This window comes from Diceros bicornis, chromosome 5, assembly GCF_020826845.1.
Source record: "Diceros bicornis minor isolate mBicDic1 chromosome 5, mDicBic1.mat.cur, whole genome shotgun sequence".
NCBI classification, from domain to species: Eukaryota; Metazoa; Chordata; class Mammalia; order Perissodactyla; family Rhinocerotidae; genus Diceros; species Diceros bicornis.
Window position 1 is genome coordinate 58,826,536 of NC_080744.1, and position 17,037 is coordinate 58,843,572.

At 37.6% G+C, this 17,037-nt stretch overlaps 1 protein-coding gene across 1 annotated transcript in view; it reads left to right on the top strand.

The window, feature by feature from the left end:
- The first annotated feature begins 474 nt into the window (after positions 1–474).
- TRIP4 (thyroid hormone receptor interactor 4) overlaps positions 475–17,037 on the top strand; it is a 54,542-nt gene continuing 37,979 nt past the window's right edge. The window contains exons 1-6 of the mRNA XM_058541822.1: positions 475–599; positions 4,758–4,927; positions 5,573–5,706; positions 10,463–10,675; positions 12,410–12,488; positions 15,585–15,714. Coding sequence (XP_058397805.1) covers positions 499–599; positions 4,758–4,927; positions 5,573–5,706; positions 10,463–10,675; positions 12,410–12,488; positions 15,585–15,714 — 827 coding nt within the window. The 5' untranslated portion in view covers positions 475–498. The remainder of the gene's footprint in view (positions 600–4,757; positions 4,928–5,572; positions 5,707–10,462; positions 10,676–12,409; positions 12,489–15,584; positions 15,715–17,037) is intronic.

Below are 17,037 nucleotides of genomic sequence, written 5' to 3' on the forward strand. Positions count from 1 at the left end.
AAAGGAAAGAGGCTTCAGTAGAGTGAATCTAGCATTAGAACACAGGGGATATTAATAAAACCACTATTACCAGAGCAAATCCTTACAGCGCTTACTCTAGCTTCCAAGTGCTATTTTAAATATTTTACGTAAAACCAGAACAGTTTAAAAGCTGGCCCCTCATGTTACGGGGTCTTGTTTTGTTTTTTTCCTAAACTGTAGTATTCATAGGTATGTGTATTGTCTTTTTAGCAGAACTTCCAGATCTCGAGTCCTAAATCTGACGACGCGGAAGAATTACGCGCAAACGGAGGTCTGGTATAAGTATACACACGTCAGGAAGTGGGACGGAGCCGCAGCAGGCGGCACAGGTGGGAAGGATCTGTGCTGAGGGCGGCGCAACTGCGCGTGGCAGTGCAGGCTGGCGGAACCCGCGCGAGCGGGGTCGGTGTTGCGAAGGGGACTAGTCCGGCGCGGGACGCGAGGCTTTTACAGCCCAGCTGGTTCCGGCTGGGGAAAATGGCGGTGGCTGGGGCGGTGTCCCGGGAGCAGCTGGTAGGCTGGTGCACCCAGCAGTTGCGGAAAACTTTCGGCCTGGATGTCAGCGAGGAGATCATGCAGTGAGACCGGTTTGGGTCCGAGGCGGGAAGGAGCTCTGGGATGTGCATTGGCTGAGCGAACGGGGAAGCGGGGAGGACTAAAAAGTTGATGAGAGTGAAGAAATGTGACAAAAGGGCTGCTGTTGGTCTCTAGGCGCCAAATTTTGACCTCCGGCTTTACAGTTTAGCTTCTGGAATAAAGTGTCAGGCTCCACAATCGGCCGTTGGGGCCTTTTTCTCCTAGGAAAACGCGAAATCCCAGATAATTAGACTTGTAAGACTGTCCCGGGAGCCGGTTTCCTTATAGATCCTGGAGAGAAGGGGCAAGCCAAATTGTCTTTCCAGAAATTCCTTACTCTGAACATTTTAGTTTGCCCGATCTGGGTTGTGTCGAATAGGAACTGGAATTTAAATGGGGGCGGCGTGGTACAGTGCAAATAGCTCCTGACTCAGGAGTCCCAGGTTCTATTTTTGTTGTCATTTACCAGTTTTGGAACCTTGGGCAACTTAAGTTGCCTCTCTGTACCTTAGTTTTCTCATCTATAAAATGAATAATTAGCAGAGCTTATCCTTAATACTTTATGATTCTTATGAAATGGAGATAGTGACATGATTTAATATCTGCTTTCAATTGATTTATTTAACAAATGTTTGTTGTGCTACTGCATGCCAGGTGCTGGGGCAGCAAAGACCATTGGGACAATTGGGTTCTGCTTGGTTGAAGAGTGCTGAGGTGAGGGAAGTGCAGGGTGTTTGGGGAGCACGGAGTCAAGAACTCGTTAAGATTTGAGAAACTCAGGAGGTTTACTGCAAGGGACGACTTTTACCTGAGAACTAAAAGATGGGTAAGGTGGAGGTGCAGTGTTAAGCTGGAGGGAAAAACTACAAAAAACGGACTTGATCAAGGAAACTGAAAGTGTTTCTTAATTTGATTTCTTGTTCATTGATGCTGAAACCTAATTTGCAGTTGTAGGGCTTTTGTAGAAAATAAGGTGAGTTTCTGAGTTGGAGCGAAAATAGACTTGTCGGCAAGGAGAGAGTTAAGCGAACCTATTTTAAAGGATTTTTTTTGAACGCTGGAATAGACTATCAAAAAACCCCAGCCAAATCGTATGGCTTGGCTTTACCCTTGTTTGAAGGTAAGATCAGGTTAAGTAGTTTTCAAATATTTTTTAAAGCAGTGGAATGCTGTAAAATGAAATTATGAGACTTTGCAATATACCAAACAGAAAAAAGTCATTCGGGTTAAAAAAAAAAAAAAAAAGATTGAGGCTTTTTGTGTGTGTGTGTGCGTGCGTGCGTGCGTGCGTGAGAGGAAGATCAGCCCTAAGCTAACATCCGCCAATCCTCCTCTTTTTTTGCTGAGGAAGACTGGCCCTGGGCTAACATCCGTACCCATCTTCCTCCACTTTATATGGGACGCTGCCACAGCATGGCCTGACAAGCGGTGAGTCGGTGCGCACCCGGGATGCCAACCGGCCGGCCAGCAGCGGAGCCCGCGCACTTAACCGCTATGTCACGGGCCGGCCCCAGATTGAGGCTTTTTTTTTGATGAATCAACAGTGGAGTATGGATAGATGCAGTCTGCTCAGTCTCAGAATCCGATTGTGTTTTGTCTGCTTAAACAGGATCAGGAAAATTCTAATCTTAGATTGTGGCTTAGCTCGTTTTGCAGCCTTTCATTTTACTCAGTTAAACTTATCCACAATTTTGAAAGAAGAGCCATCAGAAGTTTAAAGTCGAAGCACTAAGTATGGCTGAACACCTGCTTGTAGTTTTAAAATCATAAATATAAGTTAGACAAGAATTGTTCAAAACTTAAAATAAGCACTAAAGCTACCTATAATATATTACTATTTGAACCACTTATTAGGTTTTCACTAGTTATTGCACAACAGGCTATGATGCCATGATGAAAGCATTTGCTGTGCCTTGCCTGATATTTAATTGAGAATTACCCAGGTGTACTATAGTAGTATGCTAACTTGAACAATTTGACGTGAGTGGCCTGAATTTTTTAAAAAGACAGCACAGAGCTATTACTTTCCTAATCAGTGACACGTTTATGAGACATTAAGATCTGTGCACAGAGTTAGCAAAATAACAAAATTGTTCCACAATTTCTGCCTTAGTTCATGTTTTGGTTGATTCTATTTCGATAAGATTTGATATATTTGGATGTATGTTGTTCTTTATTATACTTTGTTAAATAGTTAAAATGACATTTATTCAAATGTTTCTGGAACTCTTTAAATACTTCTCTAGTGGTTTGAATACTCCAGAGGGAAATAATCCCTTGAGGTTCCTTGCATCTCTATGCGTCCTTGATAGCAATTAGTTTTTCGATGGGAGTTGCTAAGTTTGAGGATTAAGTTGATTAAACTGTACTAAAAGTCCTGAAAAACGATTGTGTTTGTTTTTTAATCTATGATGGATTAGAAGATGCTCTTAATGAGGCCCAAAGGCACAGGTTTGTTCACCTATAGATCATAACTGTGTAAATCCACCACCACATTAGGAAAAGAACCCAGTACATAATGCAACCAACGATGGAACAATCACATGATTTTTTAAATTAAAGGCTATAGCATTATTATAAAAATTTTTCTTGTATCCCATACCAGTGTGTCTGAATTACAATTTCTTCAGATCTTATAATGCTTTCATGGTCTGATTTCTTGATTTATAAGTAATTTTTTTCACTTCTTTCTTCGCTAATGATGTAACATAATCACTGTAGAAAACTGAAAAAATTAGAAAAGGATAAAAGAGGAAGCCAAAATTACCATAACACTACAACCCAGAGATAACCATCATTTCTCTCTTAGTGTTTTTTCCTATGCGTATTGTAATATATTTTCTTTCTTTCTTCTTTTTTGGGAGGTGAGGAATATTGGCCCCTGAGCCACCATCCATTGTCAATCTTCCTCTTTTGGCTGAGGAAGATTAGCCCTGAGCTAACGTCTGTGCCCATCTTCCTCTATTTTTTATGTGGGATGCTGCCACAGCATGGCTTGACAAGCAGTGTGTAGGTCCGCACCCGGAATCTGAACCTGCGAACCCTAGGCCACTGTCTAAGCGGAGTGCGTGAACTTAACCACTACGCCACTGGGCCAGCCCCTGTAGTATATTTTCAAAAGATATTTATTGTAGAGGAAAAAAGAAAATAAAAATAAACCAAAAGCTCTCTTTAATTCTACCACTCAGTGGTAGTCACTTTGGTGGGAGCCTTCTAGCCTTTTTTCTGCACATAAGTGTATAGATATACACATGCCTTTTATAGCAGTTGGGATCATATGCTATACAGTCTATCCTGCTATTTCACTTACCATTATGTGAGAGCATTTTCTCAGGTCAATAATAAGTATTCAAAAATTTCACTTTTAGTGGTGTATTACATTTTGTCAAGTCCAAAAATTGAATTCAATTACCCATTCCCCATTAATGGATGTTTTAAATAGCTTCCAGTTTCTCACTAATTCAAATAATGATGCCGTTAACTTTTTTGCATAAATTTTCCTGTGTCTCTTATTTCATCTTGAGTTCAATGGAATTACTGGATTAATATAATCCAATGGAATTATTGGATTATTTTTAAGGCACTTCAAATGTGTTGGCCGACTGATTCCTAGAAAAGTTGTACTGACTTGTACTCTCACCCCATTTCACTTTTAGGAACCCTTTATAACATTTCCTTAAAATAGATCTACTTACTCTGATGCGATGCTAATCTTGATTTATAATTAAGAATGTTGAATCAATAACTGATTAGATTGTAGTGTATATTCATGTTTTTAGCAAAAAAGTAGAGAAATTTTAGGTTTTGCAAAATAGAGATTAAGTAATTTGTATTGTTCCTAGGAAAATATAATGACTGCAGATGTGTAGTTATAGGGAGTATTCCTATCTTAAGGACAGCCCTATAAGCCTTTCCTCAAACACTGATTTGATTCTAGAAATACAAGAAGGTTATATGAAGGTTAGATTATGAACCACTTGAGGTCAAGGTCTTTATGCTAATGAAATTTATATCCCTAGCACCTAGCATAGAACTTGGCTCAAAGTAAACCCTCTAATGGATTAATGAATGATTTTTACTGCCTTGATCTCTGTTATGATTATTGAAAAACATGGTGTAACCTGGCCTTGTTTCAACAACTTATATCTTTGCTTCCTGAGGTATGTTTTGTCAATTGAGAGTGCTGAAGAGATACGAGAATATGTTACTGACCTCCTTCAGGGAAATGAGGGCAAAAAAGGTCAATTTATAGAAGAGCTTATAACCAAATGGCAAAAGAATGATCAGGAGTTGATTTCTGATGTTCTGCATCAGTCCCTCAAAAAAGATGGTAAGTTAATGTAATTAAGTAAAGATTGAAATATTCGTAAATGGACTGGTTTATAGTTCCTGGTATTTTCTTTCATCCTGTATTACCTCACAGCTAACTTAAGCAGAATCATGATATACATATTTTTAGTTGAGTTCTACTCAATCTGTAATGAATATTGTTCTAGTTCAGGCTTTTTCAACTTAGAAAATATCACAGAAATACCTGTTTGCAGATACAAATGTGGCTTCAGAATAATTTGAAAAATTCGTAAATGGATTAAAGAAACACTTTGTAGTTATGTGTATACCTGGATGAAAGTAAAGGTTGACCAATTTTAGTATGAGTAGCATTTAGAAGTAACTAATTAAACGTTACAAAAGATGAGCACCAAACTAAATAATCTAAGTCATTATTATTATACAATCTAAAATATCAGATTTTAATTTAACTTCTTAATCGTACAATGTTGAAAATGGTGATTTCAATTTAATTCTGGTTTGAGAGGAAAAGATAATTTAAAAACCTGCCTTCATAATCTTCACTCTAAATATTAAGCATCGCCTTTTCTTTATTAGCTGTTAGTTCACCAATGAATTCTGCTATTATCAATCTATCTATGTACACATATATACATATATATATATATATATTTTTCCTTTAAAGAAATTTTAGATGGGCAGAGATCAGGAGACCAGCTGAAGAGGAGTAGGCGGAAAGGGAGAAACAGACAGGAAGTTCCTGCATTTGCTGAACCTGATACAACAATAGAGGTCAAAACGCCTTTTGATTTGGCCAAGGTGAGTGCTTATAGAATGAAACTTTTTCTGGCTATATGGAGAAGAGGGAATGACTGATACATTTCAGAGAGCAAAGTGTACAAATTGGTCTAGAATGGCAATTTTTCAACAAATGCACGAATTTTATGGCGAGAAAGTGATAACGATGACATATTACTTTCTATATGATAGATTTTTTTTTTGGCAGCCTGATCAAATGAGTATTATAGACACTTTTGCTTAGAGATGAAATTGAGAGAGAGATGATGGAAAATAATTAATGAAGTGCTCCGGGGCTTCAATTTCAACATTTTTTGTGAGTGTATACTGCAAGAATGCACAGTTCCAGTTGTTATTAAGAGTGTTCCTATTTTGGGCCATGCACCACCACCACCACTACCACCACCATCGTCATCATCATTTAGCTTTTAGAGCTTTCTCATATTCTCTCATGGTTCTCAAAATAGCCCTGTGAGGTAAGCAGCGATATTTATAATCAGGGCATTTTGACAAGCTAAATTTCCCAGCAGAAAGGAGTAGTTAGTTATGGTAAGATGGAAGAGGAGTGATCAAAAAATTCTGAGTGTGATGATCATGCAAAAAAACATGGAAAAGTGTTTGCAAAATAATGTTAAGTTAAAGAAAAAAAAATAGAGACCAAAGTCTTTTATCAATCGGAATAAAATGAGCAAAGACCATCACAAGCAAAAGTAAAAACGTGAATGACCAATAAACATAAAAAGATGTTTGACCTTACTAGTAATTAAAGTAACCAGTTTGTCACCCTAATTGCCCAGGACTTTCCCAGTTTTAGCACTGAAAGTCCCGTATTCTGGGATTCCCCTAAGTCCTGGGCAAACCAAGATGATTGGTTACTCTACTAGTAATCAAATAAATACAAATTAAATCCCTGCGATATTGCCTATCAAATTGTCAAACATTTTAAAAAGAGAATACTCAGTGGTGATGAAGTTATCTTTAAACAGGAACCTCCTGTATACTATTGGTGGCAACGCAAATTGGTTCAAGGGGAGAGTTTGGCAGCATACATCAATAACCATGGAAATGTTCATATACTTTTAAGTCATATTAGTGAATCCTGAACCATTGCTCCTAGTGGAAATACAGGGCTAGATTTCTGAGAGCCTCTGGTCACAACATTTCCATCAACCAATCAATACATAACCTTATTTTATGTGTATTTCTGTTTAAAGACACTTTATTTAATATATATATTGTTGATTCATTAACACTGAACTCATGGGCAACAGCACCATAACTCATGCCTGAAGAAAGCTTATCAAACACACCTATTTTCTGCATAAGATACAGCCTTCTTGTGCTTAGGAACACTCGACAGCACTTCAGCACTATGTATAGGGGCCACTTTAAATGGTGAGATCACCAACAAAAGCACAACGATGCGAAAAACGGGCGCTAAATAGACTGAAAAAGACAATTGTTTACAATATGAGAGCTGAAACAAGAAGGCACATCATTGCCTTGCTTGACCTTAGCTGGAAATGTGTGCATTTGCATTTGGTGACTCAAATTTTTTGCCACTCTGTGCATGTCCATGAATGATTGTGGAAGCACCTAGAGTATTGATTAGGGGGTTACAAATAAATTTTAATGAGTAGGCGAATTTGCAGATCTGGAACCATGAGTAATGATAATCAAACTGTACTTAAAGTTCCATTTTTGGACCTGTAGGTAATCTATCTTCACCTTCCACAGGCAGTTCATTTGGTTATTCAGAAATTTTTATTGCCTGTCTACTGTATGTCAAGAACTGATTTAGGCATTAGATATATGGCAATAGGCAAGACACATTAGGTTTTCTTGCTCACCTAAAATTTACATTTTAGTGGTTCAGTGGAAGGGTAGAAAAGACAGTAAAAGAAAGTTTTTTAAAAGTAATTATATTGGGCCGCCACGTGGCTTAGAGGTTAAGTGCGCGTGCTCCGCTACTGGCAGCCCAGGTTCGGATCCCAGGCATGCACCAATGCACCGCTTCTCTGGCCATGCTGAGGCCGCGTCCCACATACAGCAACTAGAAGGATGTGCAGCTATCACATACAACTATCTACTGGGGCTTTGGGGAAAAAAGAAGAGGAGGATTGGCAATAGATGTTAGCTTGGAGCTGGTCTTCCTCAGCAAAAAAAAAAACAGGAGGATTAGCACGGATGTTAGCTCAGGGCTGATCTTCCTCACAAAAAAATAAAGATAAAAATAAAAGTAATTATAGATTGTAAAAACTGCCTTGAAAGAAATAAAAGGGGCAGTAATTGATGGGCAATAGTTGAATGAGAACTAGTTTAGGTATGGTAATCAAGAAAAGCCTCTCTGAGGGGTAAAATTATAGCTAAGACCTTAACACTGAAAAGGAACTAGTATGTAAAGAAATGGGCTAGGAACAATGCAGGTAGAGGGAGTAACATGTGCAAAGGGGAGATGGAGAAAAGTGTTCTAGGATGTGTCAGAAACCCTGTGTGGCTGGAGCATAGTGAGTAGGGGAAGAATGATACGTAGATGAGGTTGGAGAGCACTTGGAGGCCATACGTAAGGCTTTATAGGTCCTTATAAGTAGCTTGGATTTTATTCTAAGCACAATGGGAAGCCAGTGAATGGTTTTAAGCAGTGGGGTGATAATGCTATGAGTTTTCTTGCTTGCCCTGTTCTCCCCTTCTCTCCTCTATTTCTCTCTCTCTCCTTCTCAATAAATACTTATTTCCCATTGTGTGTAAGAGACCTCATCAGAGCACAGCCCTCAATCCCTCAAATACCTTGTCGTAATGTAACTGGATATTTTAATGGGAGTCAAATACAAATTTTTGCTTAGAGTTTAATCTTCCCCTCACCACCATCCCTAAGAGCCCAAGATATAATTGAGTATTTTGAAAAGTGGCAACCTGCTAGATTAGATAAAATCTTCAGCACTTGTCTTAGATTTCAATATTTACCTAACTTGACTTATTTGATATTGTCTCTATATCTCAGCTTTTGGCTTTGGACGTTAGGGCGTGTCACCTCTCTTTGTACTTACCAAAGAGTTGTTCTCTTACTTATAGTAACTTGCCTATCCACTGGAAGTCTTGAGATTTTTTTTCTCTGGAACTTCAGTCTCTGGAAATGATTGAGTAGCTCTCAATTTAAAGGGAAAGTAAGACCTCAACGTGGGAGAGGCATCTATACACTTTTAAGTGTCAGAAGCTGCTATGGTCTGAATGTTTGTGACCCCCTCAAAATTCGTATGTTGAAATGCTAATGTCCAATGTGATTCTATTAGAAAGTGGGACCTTTGGGAGTTTCTTGTGTTGTGAAGGTGGAGCCCTCATAATGGGAATAGTGTTCTTATATAAGAGACCTCACAGAGCTCCCTAGCCCTTTTTGCCGTGTAAGGATACAATCACTTAGAAGAAGTCATGTCTGTGACCTAGAAGAGGGCCCTCACTCAACCATGTTGGCATCCTGATCATGGACTTCCAGCATCCAGAACTGTGAGAAATAAATTTCTGTTGTTTATAAGCTACCCATTTTGTGGTATTTTGTTATAGCAGCCTGAATGGACTAAGACAGAGAGGCTAATAAATACAGTTCTCTTTTTAAACTTTTTATTTTATTCCGTACATACAGAAGTGAACAGATGAATTTTCACAAACTGACCATACCGTGTAGCCAGAAACAAAACATTACCATTCATCTAAAAGACCCCCAGTGTGCCCACAAATGACAACTCTCTCAAGGGAAAACACCATCTTGACTTCCAACACCCTAGATTAGTTTTGCCTCCTTATGAACTTTGTATAAATGGAGCTAAATTGTATGTACTCTTTTGTGTCTGGCTTCTTTTAATTAACATGGTTTATGAGAATTATATATATGTTGTTTGGTATAACTATTTCATTCTCATTGCTACATAGGGTTCTATTAAGTGAATACATCAATCTACTGTTGAACATGTGGGTAGTTTCCAATTCCAATGCTGCAGTGAACGTTCTTGTACATGTCTTTTGGTGAACATGTCTACACATTTCTGTTGAGTATATATCCAAGAGCTGAATTGCTGGGTCACAGGATGTACATATGTTCAGCTTTAGTAGATACCAGTTTACACTCCCACCAACAGAGTACAGCTAATTGCTCTGTATTCTTGCCAATGCTCCGTATTTTCTGTTTTTTTCAATTTAGCCTTTCTGGTTGGTGTGGAGTAGTATTGCATTGGGATTTTGTTTGTGTTATCTTGATGATTAGTGAAGTTAAGCACCTTTTCATGTCTTTTGGCCATTTGAATGTCTTCTTTTATAAAGTTCCTTTTTAGGTCTTTTGCCCATTTTTCTATTGTGTTATCTATCTTTTTCGTACTGAGTCAATTTTTTATTGATTTTTCTTGTTTTATTGATTGTTCATATTTCCAAATCTGTGAATATCATCTACTTTTAGAAGCATTTTTGTTTCTTATGATCTCCAATTTAGCTATGCTTAAATATGTCACATAAACAGCTTTTACTGCTACATTTACCTTTCACCAGCTGTAAAAGAGGGTTGAAAGCTACTAGCGGAAAAGGCAAGGTATATTAGCTAGTTTTTCTAGAGCATAACCTTTCCTCAGACCCTTGATTATAACTGATTTGTATTTCTCCCACTCCCTCCATTCTTTCATGGTTCCTGGGTAGTGTATAAGTTGTTATTGAACAGAACTGAGGTTTTCCCTCCTTGACTATTTTCTTTGTCATTAATTATTTGATGTTATTTCTGATATTTTTGTATAATTAGGCACAAGAGAACAGCAGCTCCTTAAAGAAGAAGACGAAGTTTGTCAGTTTATACACAAAAGAGGGACAGGACAGGCTTGCAGTCCTGATCCCCGGTCGCCACCCTTGTGATTGCCTGGGCCAGAAGCACAAGCTGATCAATAACTGTCTGATCTGTGGTCGTATTGTCTGTGAGCAGGAGGGTTCTGGCCCCTGCTTATTCTGCGGTACTCTGGTAAACTGTTTCTTTTCTATTTTATTTTACTATGCTTTGGTTTAATACATAGGGACATTCACATTCCTAGTAATTTCTCTTTTTCTTAGTAAATGTCTTCCCTGAGGTGTCCATTAAACTCTAGTAGCAGGAATTTGATTAGTCAAAAACCAAGGTTACATGCTAGTACTGAGGTTTGTTAGTGAGAAGGGTTTTGAGAACATACATTGTTGAGGGATCCACGTCTTGTATCAGATTAACTTCAATTCACGAAAACTTTAGGGCCTGAAATGTCAAAATTTTTTTGTCAAAGTGTTCAGATGTGGCTCATATCTCTAGGGGAACAGAGCCATTGTGACATAATCCTCAGGTCATTATAGCTTCTGTTTCGGGGACACCGGCTTTTAGAGCTCTGCATTGTATGAGAGAATGGCTTCAAGAGTGTAGTAGTAATTACTCTCTTACAAACACCCTTATGAGTTGTCTACAAAGCTTACTCTGCTAGTTGAACTGGCTGGCAGAAGCAATGGCATTTGATGTTGGTGATGGCATCCATTTTATATTGCTTTGTTTTCCCTTCTCTGATGGGACCTTTAATTTTTCAATATACTCGGAGAATAAGCTGATAGACAATGGATGACCTGAAAAATGCAGTGTATACCACAAAAAATGTTTATAAAACGGCAGTAAATGTCTTCCCATATGGGCCTTTCTCTAGAGAAACACCCTACAGCTGCTGGCGGAAACTTTGTGTGCCACTGAGGCAACTGCTAGGAAGTATGTTTTCTGTTAGGTCTCTTGGATCCTTCAGTTCAAGAAACAGAGTAATATAAAGCAGATTAGCCTTGAAGTCTTACAGTTTATAAGCTCAGTATGAAATTGTTTTTAGGTAACCTGTTGGACTTCCTTGCAGTGATTTTATAATAAACAGAACTTTGCATAATATATTTATTATTTTGTAAGTAGGTAAAGTTCAAAAGCAAAGAAATAAATATAGTATAAAAGCTAGACTAGTTTTCACTGGTGGCACTGTAATTTGCTTCTTTTTCTGGTTCTTTCTAATAAGACATCTACTTATAATTTCTCTTGTAACACGTGGATTTCACGATTTGAACTGAAAATCTTTTTTAAAAAAGTCTTGTATAGAGCCAGCCGTGATGGCCTAGTGGTTAAAGTTCCACACTCTCTGCTTTGGCGGCCCAGGTTTACTGCCTTGTCAGGGAACCACATCACCTGTCTGTCAATTGCCATGCTGTGGTGGCAGCTCACATAGAAGAACTATAAGGACTTACAACTAGATATACAACCATGCTTGGGGCTTTGGAGAAGAGGGGAAAAAAAAAAAAAAAGAGGAAAGATTGGCAACAGATGCTAGCTCAGGGCGAATCCTACCCAGCAAAAAAAAAAAAAAAGTTAAAAAGTCTTGTATATTTTTTCTAGTATTCTCAATGATGGCAAATCTTTGTCCTTTGGAAGTATTTTAGATTTTTAAAAAAACTATCACGTGGTTCAGGGACACTTACAGTGAGGTCAGTTTTTTGTGTGGTTCATAAAAAGAAGGGAGAAATGGAAAGAGACTAGGGCAAAACTCATTTGGATATATATATTTTCGGTATGTTTGAATGAAAAAGCACCAACAGTCTCATTATTTTATTGCCATATCTAATGTGTAATTTGAGGTTACTTTTTAGGTCTGTCGAGTAAACAATATAATTTAACTATTGGATAATGTGTCTTACTCTTATTACTTTATAGGTATGTACTCGTGAAGAACAGGATATTTTACAGCGTGACTCAAACAAAAGCCAGAAACTGCTGAAGAAGCTGATGTCAGGTAGGCAGCGATCTTCTGATTGGATCACTGTGGTGATGGCTACATTGTGTTGTATCTGTGATTGTTTCTCTTTGTTGTATCCTGGTATGCAAGATGAGGTTTATTCACTCATTTATTCTACAAGCATTTATTTTTTTTTAAGTTATTGTTAAAACCACATAACATTGGTTTTAATACTAGCAAAAAAACTAGTATTAATAATATTGGATCATTACCCAAAGAAGAATAAAATCAATATTCTGAATTAACTGAATAAGTTAATAAATGCGGGAGAGGGAACAACTCCTTCTTATAGAAGAATTCCAATTAATAAAGTGAAAGGGGCCGGCCCCGTGGCTTGGCGGTTAAGTGCGAGTGCTCCGCTGCTGGTGGCCCGGGTTTGGATCCAGGGCACGCACCGAGGCACCACTTGTCCGGCCATCCTGAGGCCAAGTCCCACATACAGCAACTAGAAGGATGTGCAGCTATGACATACAACTATCTACTGGGGCTTTGGGGGGAAAAAATAAATAAATAAAATCTTAAAAAAAAATAAAATAAAATAAAGTGAAGGAATGGGGGTAAGAGAAAATCACCATTAGAACACCACAGTAGTAGTAATTGCTACAGGCAAGATCCACAGATGGATGCTAAAATTGTTGAGTGAAAGTTTAAGAATAGATTTGCGGTCCGGCCCCGTGGCTTAGTGGTTAAGTGTGCGTGCTCCGCTACTGGCGGCTCGGGTTTGGATCCTGGGCGTGCACCGACACACCGCTTCTCCGCCATGCTGAGGCTGCATCCCACATACAGCAACTAGAAGGATGTGCGACTATGACATACCACTATCTACTGGGGCTTTGGGGAGGAAAAAAAAAAAAAGGAGGAGGATTGGCAATAGATGTTAGCTCAGAGCCGGTCTTCCTCAGCAAAAAGAGGAGGATTAGCATGGATGTTCGCTCAGGGCTGATCTTCCTCACAAAAAAAAAAAAAGAATAGATTTGCAAGGTCAGGAAAGACAAGGAAAGACTGAAGAATTGTCACAGATTGGAGGAAACATGCCAAACTGTGATGTAGGATCCTGAATTGGATCCCAGAACAGAAAAATAACATTAATGGAAAAAATGTTGAAGTCCAAATAAAGTCTGTAATTTACTTAATAATATTGTACTAATGTTAATTTCTTACTTTTGATAATTGCACTATGGTTATATAAGAGATTAACATTAAGGGAAACTGAATTAAAGTTATACAAGAACTCTACTTTTTTGCAACTCTTTTATAAGTCTTTTATAGTTGAAAAACACATGATAAAAATAGTTAAGGACATTTTTAAAAGGAAAAACAATGTACTCATTACTTTCCACTTATGCAAATATTTCATTTCTGCTTTAGTTCATAGTTTTTTTTTATATAGGTAGATTGGTTGGTATTATAAAGTAACGATCATGGTATGGATAGAATTTTATGTTTTTCCATTTTTTTTTTAAAGATTTTATTTATTTATTTATTTTTCCCCCCAAAGCCCCAGTAGATAGTTGTATGTCATAGCTGCACATCCTTCTAGTTGCTGTATGTGGGATGCGGCCTCAGCACGGCCGGAGAAGCGGTGCGTCGGTGCACGCCCGGGATCCGAACCCGGGCCGCCGGCAGTGGAGCGCGTGCACTTAACCGCTAAGCCACGGGGCCGGCCCTGTTTTTCCTTTTTTTAGTTAATATTTTATAGTTAGTTTCTATGTTGCTATATATTTTTCATATATATTTTTATTTTTATATATATTTTTCATATATATATATGAAAAAATATGAAAAAATTCATATTTTTATATATATTTTTCATATATATTTTTAGTGGCTAAAAATAGTTTATTAACTTGATTTATTATAATTTGATTACCTATTTCCCAGTTACTGGGTATTTTGACAGATTATACACAATAATGCAATTGGTTGCCTTTAATATATCTTTTGATTTATTTCCTTGGAATAAATTCCTAAGAATGATATTACTGAGTCAAAGAATATAATCATTTTGGACACTTAAGATGTATTTGCCATATTACTTTACCAAAATATTGTACCAATCTACAATATTAATATTATACCCTAAAATCCTGTCTCTATTGAGTTTTGACATTTCAAATTTTATTTTTATAGTTGTAATTTTTTTTTATTAATGAGGTGTCTATATTTTTTCAATTAGGATTTCTTTAAGGTCATTATTATGAGAAAAGGTAGTTCTAAGTTCTTTTCTTATATTCAGAACAAAAGAATCTCTCTCTCTGTCTCTTTTTTTTTTAAGTTTGAAAGAAAGATTTGACAGGACTTTATAAACAGGCCTGGAGTTTTAGGTAAAGAGAAAGGTCAGGCTTCATTTTAACCTAGTTGTTTTCCTAACACATTTTAGATCTTGGTTTTATCATAATTTATGGCTCTCTTTTCTGGGATATATAAATTTATGGTATGCTGTCACAAAGGAGATAATACATGGGCTGAGGAATGAATGTGGGCTTTAGAGTTAGACAGACCTAAGTTTAAATTTTGTTTCTACCTTCTAATTTCTGAGTGAACTCAGTAAATTTATTATCATGTCTGAACTTCAGTTTCTTTATCTGTAAAACAAAGGTAATACAAACTGTCTTACAGGGTTATTGCGAAAATTAAATAATATAATATGTGTTAAGTGCCTTAGCATCTAATAAGTTCTCATTATTCATTTCTATCCCTTTCCTGCAATTTCTTCTTTTTTTCTTTCATTGTTTAGTTTTTAGGTTTGATCCATAAAAGTGTGTTTAAAGGTGATATTCAGCCCTACTCAATAAAGTTTTTTTATTTATAAGGCATTTTTATATTGTGTTGTTAAACAGTTTGACACCCTTAGCGATCCAGATTTCCGTAAGAGAATCCTAATGTTTATTGAGAACCTGTTATGTGTCAAGCACTGCTTGGTGCTTGACAAGTAAAGCCTGGCCTGTGTACTTGTTTGGTTTCCATTGAAATGAAGGCTGTCGGCCATCAGGGACAGAGCCAGATCTTCTGATATTTTATTCTTTGCTGCACAGAGGTACAACTAATTCGTATTTTAGGCTGACACCATTTGATTTCCTTATTTAATTTCAGGAACAGAGAATTCTTCAAAGGTGGACATCTCTCCCAAGGACCTTCTTCCTCATCAAGAATTGCGAATGAAGTCTGGTCTGGAGAAGGCTATCAAGCATAAAGACAAACTGTTAGAGTTTGACAGAACTAGGTATGATGTGGTTAGACTAACTAATGCTAAGGAATAGACTAGTCTACGGATCTGGCCATTAAAACATTATTTTGACACTTGATACCTTCTTAGGGCGGAGAATGAAAGAGTTTATAGCAAAAGAAGAGTTGGATGCTCTACATAGGAGGCTTATATCTTGTTTTTGAATCCATGTTTCAATAAGGTAGGCTCCTCCCAAGAGGGAGCAATATTTTTTGATTCTTGGCAAATGCTAGTATACCTCCCTGGAACTCGATTTGGATTGGTAGATTCCCCACTTGTTTCACTTGCAGCCATTTGTTCATTCAGTCAACATATATTAGAGTGCCTGCCACGTGCAGATGGCTGTGCTGAGCTCTGGAGAATCTATAAGAAATTGCCTCTGGGAGAGTGTAGGTCACACCATATTATAGGAAGACATGCATTACTCTTTCCCTTCCCTTTGACACTAAATTTGTTTTCTGATTGAATACTCAGTATATTAAAATGTCCCTAGGGCCGGCCCTGTGGCTTAGCGGTTAAGTGCGCATGCTCCGCTGCTGGCGGCCCGGGTTCAGATCCCGGGCGCGCACCGACGCACCGCTTCTCCGGCCATGCTGAGGCTGCGTCCCACATACATCAACTAGAAGGATGTGCAGCTATGACATACAACTATCTACTGGGGCTTTGGGGGGAAAAAATAAATAAATAAATAAAATCTTTAAAAAAAAAAAAAGTCCCTAAATTGGCTTTTATACTCTACACTTTTGTCATTTAGCCCACTGACTTTTCTTAAGGAGACAGATTTATAGATTTGTTAGTTCTATTTTTTATTTCTTTCTCTTTTATTTTTTTCTTCTTTTGCACAAAATTTGTATTGAAAACCAATTAATGGTAAAAAATGTTTAAATAGGACTTATATGCTCATTTTCAAATGCCCATGTGAGAATCTGTAAGGATCCTTAGAGAGACCCTGAATCTCTTACTTATTGTAACTGACTTGGGAGTCTGTTCCTGGCAGTATAATCCTTTGGTTAGACACACCTACTACTTGCAAACCAATTTCTATGAGTACATGAGATATAACTTTGAGAGCTTTTCCTTAAGTAAGCCTATCACAAGGTTCGTAACTCAGATTCACTGTTAGTTCTTTAAACATCACTTTTAGCCCTGCTCGGTAAAACTTACCTTTAGAAATATAATTAGAAATAGAGTACATTTGTTGATAAATAAAAACTGGAAAAGGGTCTCTCCCTGTTGGTGTGGCCCCTTTGTTGGTGTGTTCGAGGCACCAGTCTCATTATTTAGGTTTGTGTATAGGACCAATTTTCTCCTGAGCCCTCT